The 17,476-nt window shown below is 29.7% G+C and overlaps 2 protein-coding genes and 1 long non-coding RNA gene across 9 annotated transcripts; 2 read left to right on the forward strand and 1 right to left on the reverse strand.

Annotated features, from left to right (window-relative positions):
* Positions 1 to 86: 86 nt before the first annotated feature.
* SA1 (stromal antigen) lies at positions 87 to 8,929 on the forward strand. 6 transcript variants are annotated; one of them, XM_033478710.2, is made up of 20 exons: positions 87 to 264; positions 675 to 820; positions 934 to 1,222; positions 1,288 to 1,466; positions 1,721 to 1,894; positions 1,968 to 2,172; positions 2,241 to 2,570; positions 2,639 to 3,244; positions 3,319 to 3,661; positions 3,736 to 3,969; positions 4,049 to 4,241; positions 4,322 to 4,508; positions 4,587 to 4,891; positions 4,958 to 5,169; positions 5,465 to 5,631; positions 5,743 to 5,794; positions 7,696 to 7,731; positions 7,897 to 8,070; positions 8,170 to 8,254; positions 8,517 to 8,929. In XM_033478710.2, exons 3-20 carry the CDS (start codon positions 961 to 963, stop codon positions 8,532 to 8,534), a joined length of 3,762 nt encoding a protein of 1,253 aa, XP_033334601.2. In that variant the 5' UTR covers positions 87 to 264; positions 675 to 820; positions 934 to 960; the 3' UTR covers positions 8,535 to 8,929. The 6 variants fall into 6 exon arrangements, with proteins under 6 accessions (XP_033334601.2, XP_033334600.2, XP_033334599.2 ...); XM_033478709.2 differs by lacking the exon at positions 87 to 264 and adding an exon at positions 288 to 413; XM_033478708.2 differs by lacking the exon at positions 87 to 264 and adding an exon at positions 420 to 577.
* On the reverse strand, positions 8,674 to 15,863 carry mud (mushroom body defect). 2 transcript variants are annotated; one of them, XM_076519177.1, is made up of 11 exons: positions 15,725 to 15,863; positions 15,167 to 15,255; positions 14,949 to 15,010; positions 10,747 to 14,825; positions 10,397 to 10,677; positions 10,133 to 10,311; positions 9,916 to 10,070; positions 9,755 to 9,844; positions 9,617 to 9,679; positions 9,417 to 9,530; positions 8,674 to 9,181 (listed from the first exon to the last, which is right to left on the reverse strand). In XM_076519177.1, exons 1-11 carry the CDS (start codon positions 15,758 to 15,760, stop codon positions 9,110 to 9,112), a joined length of 5,220 nt encoding a protein of 1,739 aa, XP_076375292.1. In that variant the 5' UTR covers positions 15,761 to 15,863; the 3' UTR covers positions 8,674 to 9,109. The 2 variants fall into 2 exon arrangements, with proteins under 2 accessions (XP_076375292.1, XP_076375293.1); XM_076519178.1 differs by lacking the exons at positions 15,167 to 15,255; positions 15,725 to 15,863 and having other exon boundaries at positions 14,887 to 14,967.
* Positions 15,864 to 15,999: 136 nt separating this feature from the next.
* Positions 16,000 to 17,060, forward strand: LOC143258863 (uncharacterized). Its single transcript, XR_013032770.1, has 2 exons — positions 16,000 to 16,720; positions 16,804 to 17,060. It is a non-coding gene; the product is annotated as an uncharacterized LOC143258863 (long non-coding RNA).
* The last annotated feature ends 416 nt before the right edge of the window (positions 17,061 to 17,476 follow it).

The following is a 17,476-nucleotide window of genomic DNA, read 5'->3' on the forward strand; positions in this document are numbered from 1 at the left end:
GTAGCCCAGCGTAGCCTGCTATCGCGCAAGAATTCGTAGGGCGTATTCGCTCTCTGATTGGTCCGTGTTTTTCGTTAATAAGTTTTTAACAAAACCTCGGAGAATATTTTCACAAAGAAAAAAGTTACAGTGCAAATGTGCACATCAAATCATGCAATCATCCTTTTGAAGAGTTTGCAACATTTTTGAGACTTACACAACGGAAAACGATATTCAAATGCTACCTGACAGCTTTAAAAAGATAATGAGAATCTAGCCTAATATGTATAAGAAGTTATTTCAGAACATATTATATCTCTCCCGTATAAGTAGTACATAAATATAATTATTAATTTAAATATCTACGAGAAAAAAGAATCCTTTTGACTGCAAAAGAAGCAGTCCTTTTTGCCGCTATAGATAATTATTTATCTGTAAGATGAACACTACATTAACGCGTTTCACGAAATAACGGATCCACGATTGTGTTAATTTTTGTAGACTGTTATTTTTGTAGCGATCATGAGAAAGTTTCCGCGCGTAAAGTTCAACTCCGCAAATATAATTCAAAAGTGAATTGTGACATGTTCCCCTATTGGTACACTTTATTGTGTATTTTGACAAGCGACCAATAATAACCATGTTTATCAGTACACATTTGCATGCGTTGTGAAACTATCGGTGAATATTTGCAGGAAGCCGGGGTTATTTGAAGAATCATATCAATGCGTGTTTGCAATGTTTTTCGAGCGAATATACTTTAAATGCAGTTACAAGTTGTGAAAACGTAAGACTCTGTGAAAATCCCTAATCCCCGCACTTGCCGGGGAGTATCTTACAGGTTTGTAAATAACAGAAATTTTACTTGTTTATAAATTCTATCATAAAATAGTATTTGACCTTATTTTTCTGAAATGAGAGTTGGACAAAAAATTGATAGATATTTTCCTCTAGGGATAGTAATAATAGAAGAACAACAAAATGATGCATAGAAGAGGAGGGAAAAGAATACGTATGGATGATCCGGTGCCTCCAGAGTACGATGCACCAATGACGATGCACCAATGTACATTTAGCCCTGAACATTATTCATCCGAAAGTTATAGTTCACCTGGTACATCACAACATCAATATCAAGAACAATCAAATAATTTTGAGAATCAATCTCTATTTGAACAACCTATGACACCACTAACACCAACCAATATGAGAATTACGAGGAATACACGTGCCAGGTTGCGTGGTATGTTTTAAAGCAGTACCTAGAATTTATTATTAACTAGAATGAATAAGTACTATTTCTTGCAGGAGGAGCAATACAACAACCAAAATATAAAGAAATAGATACTGATTACATTCCAACTACTACTAGTAGGGGAAGAGGAGGTGGTGGACGTGGACGTGGGAAACGAACAAATAATTCACATAGTTTGGAAGATGAAGCTAGCCTTTATTATGTTATTAGGAATAATCGCTCTTCATTAACTGTATGTATATGAAATCTTTAAAAAATATAGATTAAACAATTGTTAAATAGGAATATTAAGCATTATGAGGCATCTTAAATTGAAAAGTACATAGTAATTACATTTTTAATTTGTACTGTAATTTTGTATTACTTTTTTATATTAATGCTTTAAGTGTGTCAGAATGTTTTCATATTAGTAGTTCCAGGGTAGCCAATAGATTTTAATATTACCTTTAATAAATTGCATTATTAATATATTTGTTTTGTTTCCAGACTATTGTTGATGATTGGATAGAAAAATATAAAATTAATAGGGAAAATGCTCTTCTGATGTTAATGCAGTTTTTCATTAATGCAAGTGGCTGTAAAGGTCGTATCACCCCAGAGATGCAGTCAACAATGGAACACGTAGCAATTATTCGAAAAATGACTGAAGAGTTTGACGAGGTATATATTATACATGCTTAATTAATACTTACTATATCATGCTTAATTGATTACTTGGTTACTTGTCATGTAGGAAAGTGGAGAATATCCATTGATAATGACAGGACAGCAGTGGAAAAAATTTCGTGCGAATTTTTGTGAATTCGTTCAAATTTTAGTTCGGCAATGTCAATATTCTATAATTTACGATCAATTTTTAATGGACAATGTAATCTCATTATTAACTGGTCTTTCGGATTCACAAGTGAGAGCTTTTAGACACACGGCAACGTTAGCTGGTAAGATATACTGTTCTATGTAAATTACATATGCATTTACATTTTTGAAAATTTAATGTTATTTGTAGCTATGAAACTAATGACAGCCTTAGTTGATGTTGCTCTCACTGTGTCAATAAATTTGGACAATACGCAGAGGCAATATGAAGCAGAAAGACAAAAAGCTAGAGAAAAGAGAGCTGCAGACAGATTGGAGTCATTAATGGCCAAACGAAAGGAACTTGAGGAAAACATGGATGAAATCAAGAACATGCTTACGTACATGTTCAAGTCTGTATTTGTGCATCGTTATAGAGACACACTGCCAGAAATACGAGCGATTTGTATGGCAGAGATTGGAGTTTGGATGAAGAAGTTTCATCAAAACTTCTTAGACGATTCTTACTTAAAATACATAGGTAAATATAACTGTTATAAGATCAAGTATTCCTATATTGATAATTATATGTTTAATATAATTTCCTAGGTTGGACATTACATGATAAAGTTGGCGAGGTCCGCTTAAAGTGTCTTCAAGCGTTGCAACCATTATACGCTTCAGAAGAACTAAAGACAAAGCTTGAACTTTTCACAAGTAAATTTAAAGATCGCATTGTTGCAATGACATTGGATAAGGAGTACGATGTGGCGGTACAAGCTGTTAAACTTGTCATTTCAATTTTGAAACACCATAGAGAAATTCTGACCGACAAGGATTGCGAACATGTATATGAACTGGTGTATTCGTCTCATCGTGCCGTTGCTCAGGCAGCGGGTGAATTTTTAAACGAACGCTTATTCCGACCTGATGACGAAGCGGTAGCTGGTATGAAGACTAAACGGGGAAAAAAGCGCCTACCGAATACGCCACTTATTCGAGATCTTGTTTTATTCTTCATTGAATCAGAACTTCACGAACATGGTGCATATCTGGTAGATTCGTTGATTGAAACAAATCAGATGATGAAAGATTGGGAATGCATGACGGATTTGCTATTAGAAGAAGCTGGACCTGAAGAGGAATCTTTAGATAACCAAAAAGAGACATCATTAATTGAGCTGATGGTCTGTTGTATAAAACAGGCTGCTACCGGTAATATTTTATTTGTACCGCTTTTTTAAAAAAATTTTGTAAACAATGAAAACTTATCTTTATTTAAAAAATAGGCGAAGCCCCAGTTGGTAGGGGACCAACTAGGAAGATACTATCCGCGAAAGAAACGAAACAAGTCCACGATGATAAACAACGATTGACGGAGCACTCTATTCAAACACTACCCTTATTGCTTGATAAATACAGAGCGGATCCTGAAAAGCTTGCAAACTTGCTCGCTATCCCTCAGTATTTTGATTTAGATATTTATATCAAGTCTCGACAAGAGCAAAATTTGGAGTCGTTGTTGAATAAAATTCATACGATTGTAGAGAAAATGCATGACACTGAAGTTTTGGACACAGCCGCAAAAACTTTGGAGCATATGTGTATAGAAGGACACGCTATTTTCACTAGGTGAAGTTTTGTAATATATTTCAAAAAATTTTAAAAGAATATAAATGTTTAACGCTTCACATGTTCCAATATAGATGTGATGTAGCGCGTTCAACGTTAATCGACTCTATTGTAAATAAATATAAAGAAGCTATTGATGAATACAGAAATTTAATAGAGGGAGACGAAGAACCTGACGAGGATGAAAAGTTTAACGTTGTTTATTCTCTTAAGAAAGTGTCAATATTTTATTCCTGTCACAATATGAATCCCTGGGGTATATGGGACTCTTTGTATAAGGACATTGAAGACGCCAAAGATCCATCTAAGTACTATTAATGATTGTATACTATTTAGAAAAACTCAGAAAAATAATATCATATTCCTAAAATAGAAATGCTGTTGCAGATGTTTACCACATGGAGCAGTGAAGTATTGTATTAGTGCATGCTTCTTTGCAATTTTGTGGGGACAAAACCATCTTATGGAATCAGTAGATTCTGGAAATCGAGGTGAAGATGAATGTCGACAATTAAAAGAACGATTACACTCTTTCATGGGCTCCATGCGGCATTTTGTTAGCGGCGATGGCAGTGGCACAGTAATTATTTTTCATATTTTTCCATACAAATGACTGATTGATAATATGTAAATAATGTGTAAAATCTATCAATTCTGTAGCCGTCTCCACCAGATTTACGAGAAGAGGCATACAATACAATATGCGACTTATTAGTGCTATTTTGTAATCAATTAACGACACATTCAAATCCTTTGATGCATCAGTTGGTCTACGAACCTGACCAAGCGATGCAAAACATGCTTAATCGGTTTATACAAGAATACGTATTTTTCGAAGAAGAAGATGGTACGTTATTAGCAATGTCCATAATGAAATCTTTATTTTAAAATAATGAAAGTTAATCGATGTATTTTTCGTTTGTAGATGAACACGACGAACATTCGAAAATTGAAGAGTTACATAAAAGAAGAAACTTTCTAGCAGGTTACTGCAAGTTAATTGTATATAATATGATACCTACCAAAGCAGCAGCGGATGTGTTCAAACACTATGTAAAATATTACAACGATTACGGAGATATTATCAAAACAACGTTAGGAAAAGCAAGAGACATTAATAAAACACATTGTGCATTGACAATGCAACATAGTTTGAATATTTTGTATAACGAAATAATTGCCGAGAAAGGCAAAGTCAACAGAAACAGTGAAGAATTCACTGCGATAAAGGTTTGCATTCAATAATAAGCATTTTATATTTTGCATTACGAAATAATAAGATAGAAAATATTTCAGGAACTTGCGAAACGATTCGCTCTGTCATTTGGGTTAGACGCAGTTAAAAATCGAGAAGCAATTACTGCTTTGCATCGATCGGGTGTTCTTTTCGCCATTACACCACCAGACGGCATCGAACAAGATCCCACTGGACCACCACCGAATTTATCATTCCTTGAAATCTTGTCTGAGTTTACGAACAAACTCCTCAAACAAGATAAACGCGTCGTGTAAGCGTTTCTTTTTTATTATGATAACGATTCTTAGCAGCCAAATTGATCAGCTTTATAAAATAAACTGTAAGAAAATTTAATATTAAAAATAATATTAAATAATATATAAAATTTAAATTTTATATGTAAAATATACAAACAGATAAATATTCAATTTTAAAAATAGTTAAGAATACTAAACCTGAAAACTTTGCAGCACTTGAGAAGATGATCTATTTGAAATTTTAGGAACTTAATTGTCAGTAATTTCGATACTATATACATTGTAAATAATTTTATATTTATTTTGTAGGCTAAATTTTCTTGATAAAAGATTACAAGCAGGAATGCCTTCCTCGCGGGGAGAGGATTGGCAGCCTTTACTTCTGTATAGAAACAGTCTTTTACACGGAGAAACAGATCAAGTTCCGGTAACGAGCAAGCGTGCTTATACGAGACGCAAGAAGGATCATTTAGCTGGTATGTTTTTATAGTCTAACTATATAAAAGAATAAAATGATATACTTCAAACTATTTTAACATAATAATTAATATTTTTTTTTATTCACGTGCTTTTGTATTTTTTTGCAGAAGAAGAAGAAGTAGATGAGCCTGAAGAAGGTTCTGATCATGAATTTTCTGGGTGAGTTAGGTGTTCACACCAAACTAATAATAGTAATATATTCTTTACATTTTATTTATTTCACACCAATTTAAGAAGTAGAAATAATTGTACTTTCAAGCAATTGCAATATGCAATGCTACTAAGTTTGTATAACATTGTTTTATTAATTCGTAATCTTAATTATGCAAAACACGCTTTTTTGCTTTTAAATTGTATATTTTTTTATGCTGTGTATGATAAAAATTTTAAATAATTATAGAGAGTATCGCTGATTTGGATACTAAATTTACATGCTTGCGTAGTTATTTTAATTCACGTATAATGTGCACACATTTTTAGCTATTGTTATCACAGCACTGTAATATCTTTGAATGCTAAACTGAATCCATACAGTCAGTACTACAATAATTTGTTACAGCTATCTTTGCCTTTACCATATGTTACTTTGCATCATTATTTTATGCTTTGCTAAAATGTATATATTGTAGTCTAAAATATAATACATAATATGTTCCAAATTTACACTAAAAATTATAACATGAATAACCGATTAAATTTGTGAAAGGTACTTTGTATTGAAGGATATTATTTAATACAATTTGCAGTGCAACATTAATATTTTTATTTTCTACACATTAATATCTATTTCCTTAATCATTAGATAAATCCTACAAACTAGAATATTCTTTTTTAAGCAATAGCTGTTTATTCTTTTATCATTTAATTGCATGCTTGTGCTTTATTTATTAATAAATACTTTTTACCATTAGCGTCTTTACGTATATTATAAATCTGTTGTCTTTGCATGGGTAGTAATCTCTTATGAATCGCTTGTTGCAGGCTACCTGATCGTTATTCAAGCTAAGAATTATTACCTTTTAGCAAAATATATAATGTATGTAATCATATATAAGGGGCAAAAATTGTATAAGGAATTGATGAGGTCTATTATTCTTGGTGCCTGTTTTAAAATCAACTTTCAAACTAGCGTAAGGATAATAATATATGTATATATGTGTATACACACGCATATAAATACACATATATATCTATATACATATACACATGTAATATTGTCAAAGTATCAAGTCATATATCAAACCTATACATATTTCTGTAAACGACAAAAGTTATATAAGGAATTGATGAAACCTATTGTTCTTGACGCCTATATTTAAATCAACTCGCAACTTCTATAGTGTAAGGAAAGTAATATTAAAAACTACTCATTAATATTGTTGATAGAAAGATTCTATAATATTTTTGGAATGCCTGCAAAAGAAAAGTACATAGAGAACGATGTGTGTTTTGTTGAGTCTAAGAATTTGAAAGCAAATAAGTCTAAAATACTGTGTATTCTGTTTATATATTGATAATATACAAATTGGTGATAGATATGATAATTATGTGATATTAATTGAAATATGACCCTCTTCCCCAACGAGTTCCTGCATCCTGCTTTTTATCAAAATTTTAAATTCGTGACGTTCAAACGACGCTGTTCTTTGCACGGTTTTTTTCCTTCTAAAATTCGCTAAAAATCATAGCAGAAATAAGTTTCATTACTTTCGCATCTCCTGCTTGACCATCGAAGTTTTTTGTATTTTTTAACACGCCGTTCTCTATAATCACCGCAATATTACAGACACGTCTTTAGGTATTTGGGTATTTAATACTCGGACAAGTTCTACCAATTTTTGTTCAGACTGTTAATTGTTCTTTTGGACGTAATTCTGGAACGCAATGATACGTATGTACGCGAAGTGTGATTCTATAATATATGTGTATGTTCATACTGCATAGAACTGTGCACGAAAAAATCTCTTACCAAGAGTCGAACAAGTAATACCAAATTTTTGTCCCTTTACTTGTAAAACTAATTCCATCATAATTCCACCAATAAAACGTTTTTCTTGCAGTAAACACAAGAAGAAACGTGGTCCGAGGAAACATCCGTGAGTAAAATTTTACTTCACTTCCGTTTCTTCTCATTTAATTATTTTAAAATATTATATATTTCTTTAAAAAAATAATTTTTCAAAATATAGAAATAGAAAAAATATAAAATTGTTAGTGAAGCATGGTGTTCATGATCCATTATTACGTATCTTCAATTTCAGATTAGCTGTAACTAAAGTATCAATAACTCGTGGATCTAGGGCAGCTGGATTTTACGAAACCAGTGATATTACACAGATGCAGACGTCTCTATCGGCTATGATTGAGGATGCATCTACAAGCCCTTCTCAGGATATAGATAATAAACTTAAGACAATGCAGATCCAATCAAGGTCGTAAGTAATTTCTTTTTATAATCTAGTGAAGTGAAATATTCGACATTATCCACTTTATTAAAAGATTCTTGTTATAATGATGAGCTTTCATATTTTTAGGCGAAGAAGTCAAGATCATTCAGAGCCGAGAGAATTAAGGAGGACATCCAGAAATTCTGGTCGCTATGTAGAAGGTCAATATATGGTAAGTTACACTAATCTACAATTAGAAATTAGTACAATTAATAACATCCATCTAAATTATAAGCTTTATAATATTAAAATTATGGTACATTAGTTCAATAATGATGTCATTTATAATATTAAATCATAAATATAAGATTAAATGATATCATTTGTAATTAAATTATACAAAACTGTTCCCAAAGGTTTATATTTTGAAATAAAAACAGCTAGAGATTCAAACCATAATTACCTGTAAAATTAATGATATATCTTTTTTATAGGAATCAGATTCTGAATAATAAGAGAGATTAGGAAACTTTCATTGTATCCAAGACGGCCGAATTTTAGAAGGATGCGATTTGTGATACATTTTTAATGTATGTATCAGATTGAATAGGTTTTAAATTGTACAATACATAGAACGTATTCAGTCAGGTGTACATGCAACGCAGAAAACTTTACTGATCATTGAGTTCTCCTTTAAGTTGATAAGTTACAATAAGTGTTTTTAAATCATTTACATACAAATTACACGTACTTGTTATTTAAAATTACACATACTTTTCAGTCAATATCGTAATAGGTATGACTTACTATTTGTTTCATAACATCAGCGTTTTTATAATGTCAAAATCTTCAAATACTACCGTTATTATAAAACTGTTTAATTATCTAAATAAATGACTATAATGTATGAGTGACAAAGACTTTCCTTTTTTCATATTTGAACAGTCAACTGTTACGATTATAATACTATATTCTTTTGTACAATTCTTAAATCGATGGGAAATATAGAAGAAAAAATAGATTTTCCATTTTACAATTGTAAAATACCGATGTTAATTAATACTTCCTGCTATATACGTGATGGTCTTCATCTATCGGTTGTACCACGATATTTGCGGAAAATACTGCTTCTACGATTTCGTGGTGTAACTGCTGTATTCTGTTTAAAATATTATTGTATTAATATTAATATTCAAAATGTACCATTTTAATCCTTCCATTATAATTATCTTTTGTTATTTTAATTATTCTCTTTTCAAGGAAAGCGTACTATGATAGCATAAGATGACGTGAACGTAAATTGTATTTGAAACACTTTGTTAAATTGAAAACAAATTTGTGGAGATTACAATGGTACAAATTAAGAGTAAATGATTAGTATTATTTATCCTTACTTCATCTTGTCGTCTTGAAAGGAATAGACCCTTCAATGTGCGTGGTGTAGTTGTTGCTCTTTCTTTATTTCTCTCCTTTAGTATTCTTGAATTTGGACTCTTTAGTTCATTACCCTGTTATTTTTAAAATGTGAGAAATAAGTAATCAGTAACCTGATTTTAATTTTGGCATAGACATAGTAATATAGCAAATAATTTACTTGTAGTGACAATCTTCCGCCATTCCTACTAGGTGTTGGGGGGCCCGGCTTTTTATACGATGTCTACGAGAATTACATTAGTATTGATAAGATCACAATGGTTACCTTATGTATAAAATTCAATTAAAATGTGTTTACCTGAGTTCTGTCTCTTTTTCTTGCTTTCTGTTCAGGCAGTAGACTCTGACTTAAACTATCATTAAATATATCATCCGGTACTGAGCCTGACTGTGAACAAGTTAAATATTTTATGTATAAAATATTGTTAAGAATAAAAAAGAAACACAAAAGTTGCTTACTTTGATTTCTTCTTCCGTAAACGGTAGAGAATTACATTGTGTTTCGGCCGGATAAGATGATTTCAAATGTGGTTTGCAAAGAGCATTTCTTTTTTTCAGAATAGTTAACCGATCAGTGTCGGAGATGACTGAAGTATGGCCATTTTTCATGTCAGCTAATAAATTAAATTCATTTACATTATTTGAAACATTAATCCACGAATTATATACAACTTACCTAAATAAATATTATCAAAAACTTCTCCTTCTTCGTCTTCTGCATTGAATGCATTACCCAATGCTTGTATACTTCTAATGCTACATCTTCTTTCGTATGCTGTATTTTCTTGTATCACTGAAACTTTGTGTAAAATCTCTTCTTTCTTTTCTCCTGATAGTAAAGTTTTTTTCTCGAAACTGAAAAAAGTGTTCATTAATATTAATGAAAATTAGAAATTATAAAAATTGTTCGGTTTTGTTATTACAGTATAATTTATCTTACTTCGAAGTTTTGTACTCAATCGATGGAAACATTTGTTGATCTTTTAGATCGTTCAACTCCTTCTGTAATTTTTTGTTCTCTTGTCTTTCACTTAAGAGTTTTTCTCCCAGATTCCAAATCTGTGAACTCAGGCCTGCAGCGTGTGCTTTATATTTGTTCAATTCGTCTGCTTGTTTACGACATTGTGTTTCCATTTTCTTTTGTAATGATTCCAATTTTTCCTGTACACATTGTTCTTGTTCTTTGTTCAACTGAGATATTCGTTCATGATATGCTGTTTTCTGTAATACGTATTACAGGAATAAACGAATCATAATGATTGCAAAAATAATATATATTAATGTGCCTACCATATTTTGCTTAATTTCATCTAATTTAATTTTATATTTTTCATGAATGTCTCTTATCTGTTCATCAATGTCTTCTTTCTTCGGCCTCTTCCTCAATTCAGTGTTTTCTTCTTGTAGCTTTAAGTTGTCTTCTTTTAGTTGGATACTTTCTTTCCTCAAAATTTCCATTTGTGTTGATGTAGCAGCTTTTAATTCTTCCAGGGTTTTTCGGAGTTCTTCAATATGGCCTTCCAATTTTGCATTTTTCATTTGTGCACAATTTAGTTTACTTCCAACGTCATTCCTCTCTTCTATCATTTCATTAATTTTAGATCGCAATTCCTTTTCCACCTTAGACTGAAATTTAGTTTCATCAAATTTAAAATCATCTTCCAATGTAAGAATTGTTTTAGAAAAATCATCTATTTCTTTCTTAGTTTCAGCAATATCCTTTTCTAAAGTTACACATTTCTGTAACTCAGCTTCAATGACTGTTTTCTCGTTTAAGAAAGTATTTGTAGGAATATCAGGAATGACTTCATTTCCTGTTACATTTAAATATGTATTTTTCAATGCATCTTCTGTCCACAGGAAATTTTCCCATAGAATAGCGTCGATAGTCATTATATTTTGCAGATGATAAGTGTTATATTTAGATAAAATACTTTCAAGGTATGACTTTTTTGCTTGTATACTTTTCAATTCGTCACAAGCCGATTTGTCAATCGTAAAGACGTTATAAGATTTTGTTATTAATTTATCCCATTTCTGTTTCAGTTCATCCAAAGATGAATCTAAATTTGTTCTGAATTCGATAATACTCTGTAACGAATCTCGTAACGATTCCTTGTAATTGATTAGATTTAATATATGCTTCACATGTTTTTCTTCTGTACTCTTCAATTTATATACCTCATTCTTCAATGATTTGATTTCTTCAGATTGTTTAGAGTAATCCTCGAGTTTGAGTTTTTGATTTTCCACGATTTTATTTAAACTTGTATTTACATTAGATAGATAGAAAATCAATTTGTGTGATGCGTCCATTTCATTAATAGATGTTTTTACAATATTTAAAATATTATCAACTGTATCATCACCACTATTTAAAGGAGACGCGTCGTAAATCTCCGAATAGAAGTTTTCTTTTGTTGGACTTGTTTTTGCGATTACCAATTTCAAATCTGCAACTGAATGCTCTAATTCGTTACAAATTTGTACAATTTTTGATTTTCTTACATCAACAACTTTACAATATTCTTTACTTCTTTCATGTTCCTCCTTTTCTCTCTTTAATGTTTCTTGTAATTCTTCTGTGGTTTTGATCTGCTTATACAACTGGATTTGTAATTCGGAATTTTTACTTTGCAAACTTTGACATAATGATTTTTCGTTCTCCAATTGCATATTTAACATACCTTTCGATTCATTAAACTCTTTCTGAAGTTTATCCATCTGTAAATCTCTTTCCTTTAGAGCTTTTTCCTGAGTACTTAAAACTGCATCTTGAGTAGTTCTTACTTCTTGAAGGTTCATAATTATTTCTTTCATTTTCGCTTCAGAATCAGCTGTTTCTTTTGATAATTTTTCAAATTTATTCTCTGCAAGCTCCAATGTCTCTTGTGTTAGTTTTATCTGAATTTTTAATTCGTCTGAATCGCGTTGCTTCTCTGACACTCTTATTTCCAATTCCTTGATGAAATTCTTTAATTTGAATTCTTCTTCCTTCTGCAGATGAATAATTTGTTCTTCTTTTAATTTTAAAGAACTGATTTCTTTAATTAAATTAGCAATTTTTTCATCTTTGACTTTCAATAATTTAAGTTTTTCATTTATAATATGTAATTCCAACAAAGCTTTTTCAGTTTGGGATTTCATATCTTCGTTTTCTTTCTCAACTTTTTCGTTCATTTTCTGAATATCTTCTGATTCTTGAACAGATTCTCTTAATTTTTCTTTCATCTTTGTTAATTCTGCCTCTAATTCACTTATTGTTTGTTTATTTTTCTCTAAGTTACTTTTTAATGACGTATTTAAATTTTCACTATCTTTCAATTCTTTTTTATTATTAGTAAGTTTATTTTCTGTTTCCGTTCTGTGCTTTTGTTCTTGAACAAAATTATTATGTATTCTTTTACAAGTATTCAAGACGTTTTTAAATATTTCGTTGTTTTGTTTACTGTACTTATTTATCTGATTCATTATATTCTTCTTTGTTGAACAGTATTCTGTTACAAGGATATCAAAATTTTCTTTTAAATTTTGTATAGTTCTTGCAGACGATTTTAATAATTCATTTTTCTTATGCATCTTATCCTTAAGGACACATAAATCTTTTTCTACAATTTCTTTTTGGATTTGAGCTTCTTTTAAAGACGAAATATTCTTCTGTACAATAATATTGAGTTCACTAATCTCTTTTACATTTTCTTCATTAATTTTCTTCAGCTTTGATATTTCTTCAACATTTTGTTTATCTTTTTCTTCTAATTTGCATATTTGTAATTGATACAGTTCTACCTTTGATTTAATTTCTTCCATTTCATTATTTAAAGATTCAAGTTCCATTTGTTGAGAAGTAGCTTTTTCATTAAAACTGTGTAAACATATTTCAAGTCTTTCAATAAGCTGTTTGGTTGTTGCATCGTCTAAATTATTTACATCATTTTTCATTTTTAGGCTATTAAATATTATACTCTTCAAATTTTTATTACAGTTTTCAATAGAAGATTTATACAAATTATTTTGATGCGTTAAATTTTCTGTATGTACAATGTTGTCATGTATCTGTTTTTTTGCCTCTAATAGTTCATCATTTAATTTCTTATTATTTATATTTTCGTTCTTCAGAAGGTCTTCCAAATCTTTTACTTTTTCTTTCGAAGTACCTACTACGACGTTTAGACTATTTTTTGCTTCCTCAATTAGGAGCAATGAATTTTCTTGAAAAGTGCATATTGATTCCAAACTTTGATTCTTCTGATTTATTAACGTGTTTTCTGTTTGTAGAGATTTGATCTGTTCAGTGAATTTTTTCATGGTGGTATCTAGCTTAAATTCTGTATCTTGTAACTGTATTGTTTTCTCTTGTAATTTTTGATTTAAAACATCAATTTGGCTTTTCAACAAAGCAGATTCTTCTTTTGCTTCTTGTAGTTGTATTTCAACCACTGTACTAAGTGCTTCGCTGGTGTTTAGAAATGGAGTAGATAAATTTAAGAGTCCTACACCATCAATTTCAAAGCTCTGTTCCTTATCATCTCGTCTATTAAGGTCTTTCAAAAGAGCATGTAATTCTTCATTAGAAGTTTTAAGACACGACAGTTCTCTATCTTTAATTTCTCTTTCAATTTGCATATTTTCTAATGACGTTTCACATATGACTAATTTTTGTTTAAAACATTTACATTCTTTTTCTATTCCTGCTAATTTTTTAGACAAGCTAAAATTCTCTGTTTCTAACTTATCTATTTCATCCTGTTTCTTTAGTAGCTCATTTTCCAAATGATCTACTTCGTTTTTATAATATTGTTCACAATCTACTGTATTTTTGCTTTTCTTACAAGATTGTGGGGTCTGCGGTAATCTTTCATCTCGTATTGCTTTCAATTGGGCTGTCTTTTCCTCTAACCGTTTTTGTAAATTTTCTATTTTATTTTGTTGTATTTGTAAATCCTCTTGTAAATCTGCTTTTTCAAATCGTTCAACTTCTAATTCGTTTATTAACTTTTTTAGTTCACGATTTCGTTGGTATAATAATCTATGACTCTGAGCAGATCGTGTAGTAGCAGGAGTATTCAAAAAATCTTTCAAAAATTCTGTTTTTGGTGTTCTTGGTGTTACTGGTGTTTTTGGTGCTCCGTTTTCCAATTCAGATATTGCAGCTCTCAAAGACTGTTTATTTATTTCTTTCCCATAAGGAATGACCATTTCTAAGAACATTTTAATTTGAATTTGAATTTCATATTGTAATTTGTTACACATCGATTCATAAAAAGTAGGTTCGTATTGGCATATATGTAATAAAAGTAAGGATGTAATATCTATATGATCCATCTCCTCCAATGCTTCCATATCATATACAAATTCAGGATATTTATCTGTATAAAATGTAAGAAATATAGATATTTTATAGAAAAAACAAAATAAAAGATGTTTTACCTAATTCAATAGTATTGTTTTTCTTCAGTATTTTAATTGTACAAATAAAACATTAAGAATACCTTGTAAAAATTTTGTAACTATATTTTCAGTATCTGATATATCGATGGTACCTTTCCAAGCACTGTAAAATATAACATAAAATATAATCTATATTGAAGAATTAAGTTCGATAAAAGTCAATACTATGTAAATATTCGTATTTAATTCGTACATTAAAATTGATGATTATCAATATTTTCACAAATGTATAAACACAGTAAAATAGGAAATTACTTACCATAATTCTAACAACTTTTTATAAAACTTTCCATCTTCTAAATCTTTGATATCTTTCATATTTATTCCTGCTACGTCTAAGCAATTGAGCTAAAATATTAATTTATTTACATTTGTATCAAATTTAAAAAGTACACAATGTTCAGCAATCTACTAGAGTTATAAATGTATTAAACATTTTGTAATTACAAACAAATCTTTTTACTAGGATTTGTCATCAAAGTGTTATTTAAAATATTTATATATATATATATATTAAATTATATATTAAATATTTATATATTTATGATTACTATTAAGTGATTTCAAACTGTTACGTATGTTTGTATAAACTTTATTGCAAAAAATGTATAAAAAATTTAGAACGAAATAAAAAATGAATACTGAATGCTGCAATTTTATAAACAAATCATGAGTACACACAATGAGTCGCAAATACATCTTTCAAAATATGCAAAAACTTTATAAATGACTTCGTGTTTATTGCAAAATAATGATTTAGTCAAGTAATGCATCTGAATTCCTCAAACATATCAATTCATGCATTATTACTATTTACCCATTCCAACAGTAGTTGTAGCCATAGCTTCATCATTTTTCAAATGAACTGTTCACTTAATTATGTTTCTATAAATGTTAAAAGCTAAAAGTTAAAGAGATTTTTTTACATGTATTGTACTTTTAACGTTCCATGGAAGATACGTTTAATTTCAAACAACAATAGCTCAGTTCACTCTGCAGTGAGTGATTCCCCTAAAAGTATAAAACAAACTTCCCTATATCTACATTTAAATTTTATGCTCGAAGATCTTGCGAGAATAAATTATCTATAGCCATCTGTTGGAAAATGTTCGTACAAAGTACTGGTGTGTAATGTGTATGTACACATGATTTGTAATTTGTTTACTTTTACTGCTAAATGTAATGTAAAGTATGATGTAGAATTTACTTTTTTAATGATTGCATCATACAATCAGTATGCGTTTAGATTTAAAAATGAATAATTTAAATCGTAGCACATCACACAAAATAGTACGATTTTTTAATTGGTTTGAATAGACGGTAAAGAATATTTTTAAAGGATGGACGTAATCATTTTGAATGCTTCATTTAACCAAGGGAAATAATATTTCTTAACAACAAAAGAATATAATTGAAATTTTTTCTAAATTTCCATCTTTATATTGCAATAAAATAAACATTTCGTAATTTATTATCTATTTTTTTGAATTGAACTCTGGAGCTCTTCTATTTTACAATATTACCTATAAATGAACACTAACTAATATTTACATTTTGCATCTCTTTTTTTAGTAGTATGACTAATTTGGTATTTAGAGTTATTGTAGGAGTACATAATCCCGTATTTTTACTTTATGAATGCTGACTGTAATTGTTTTTATTATATACTTTACAAGCCCAAAAGTAAACTGATGTATAATTTCAATTGCGTTAAATTGTGTAATTTAACAGTGTATAATATAAATGTTTACTTATATGATATTATACATATATTTCTATAACAAAATCTGTTAAACCACCTAGAATATTTGTAGTAAGTATCTTCTGTATTTAAATTTCTGTGTAAATTATTAATAAAAGACTAATTAATTCTTCCCATGTTTACATACATTTCAGGATTTATTACTAAAATATTGATTTTATTGACTGCATACAGTGACCAGGAAGAGAGCTCTTTAATTGTATTTGTGACCATTTAATTCTTTACTGGAAGAGCTATTAGACATTTAAAACATTCAAAAATGCTGCGCCAAACCAATAAACTCCCTTCAATTTTAGTACGTAATGTTTATCTGTCTAGGCAACAGAAGAAACAATTTTAAATCAATAGCAAAGAGGAATTTGTTAATAAAGTAATGAATAGTTCAGTACCAGTTATCGTAAATTTTCATGCTCACTGGTGCGAACCTTGTAGAATACTAACACCTAAATTGATAGATCTTATAGAACCAATGGATGAATTAAATCCTGCTATTGTAGATCTAGATTTGAATCCAGAATTGGTACATTTCTTTGAAGTGAAAGCTGTACCTGCTATTGTAGCAATTTCAAGTGGATTAGTTATCGATAAATTTATAGGTTTAACTGATATTGATAAGATAGAAAACTTAATACATAAACTTACTCAACAAAATGCATTACCCTCTTCGAATGCTGAAGATAATAGTAAAGAGATTTAGAGATGTAAACAGCATTGATGCATGTTTTATAAAATTACTTCAATGAATTTCATTAAATGTAATTAAAACGTTTTATAATTAATAAGGTAAAAAGTAACTTATAACTTATC

This window comes from Megalopta genalis, chromosome 2, assembly GCF_051020955.1.
Source record: "Megalopta genalis isolate 19385.01 chromosome 2, iyMegGena1_principal, whole genome shotgun sequence".
NCBI lineage: Eukaryota > Metazoa > Arthropoda > Insecta > Hymenoptera > Halictidae > Megalopta > Megalopta genalis.

Bases quoted from the DNA above. Each gene is read 5' to 3' on its own strand.
- mud (XM_076519177.1), bottom strand. From the start codon at position 15,760: ATGATGAAGCTATGGCTACAACTACTGTTGGAATGG. The intron at 15,256-15,724 runs GTAAATAGTAAT...TTAATATTTTAG, and splicing joins TACAACTACTGTTGGAATGG to CTCAATTGCTTAGACGTAGC. The intron at 10,678-10,746 runs GTAGGCACATTA...TACGTATTACAG, and splicing joins ATGAAATTAAGCAAAATATG to AAAACAGCATATCATGAACG.
- SA1 (XM_033478710.2), top strand. From the start codon at position 961: ATGATGCATAGAAGAGGAGGGAAAAGAATACGTATGGATGATCCGGTG. The intron at 2,571-2,638 runs GTAAATATAACT...ATAATTTCCTAG, and splicing joins TTCTTACTTAAAATACATAG to GTTGGACATTACATGATAAA. The intron at 4,892-4,957 runs GTTTGCATTCAA...AAAATATTTCAG, and splicing joins AAGAATTCACTGCGATAAAG to GAACTTGCGAAACGATTCGC.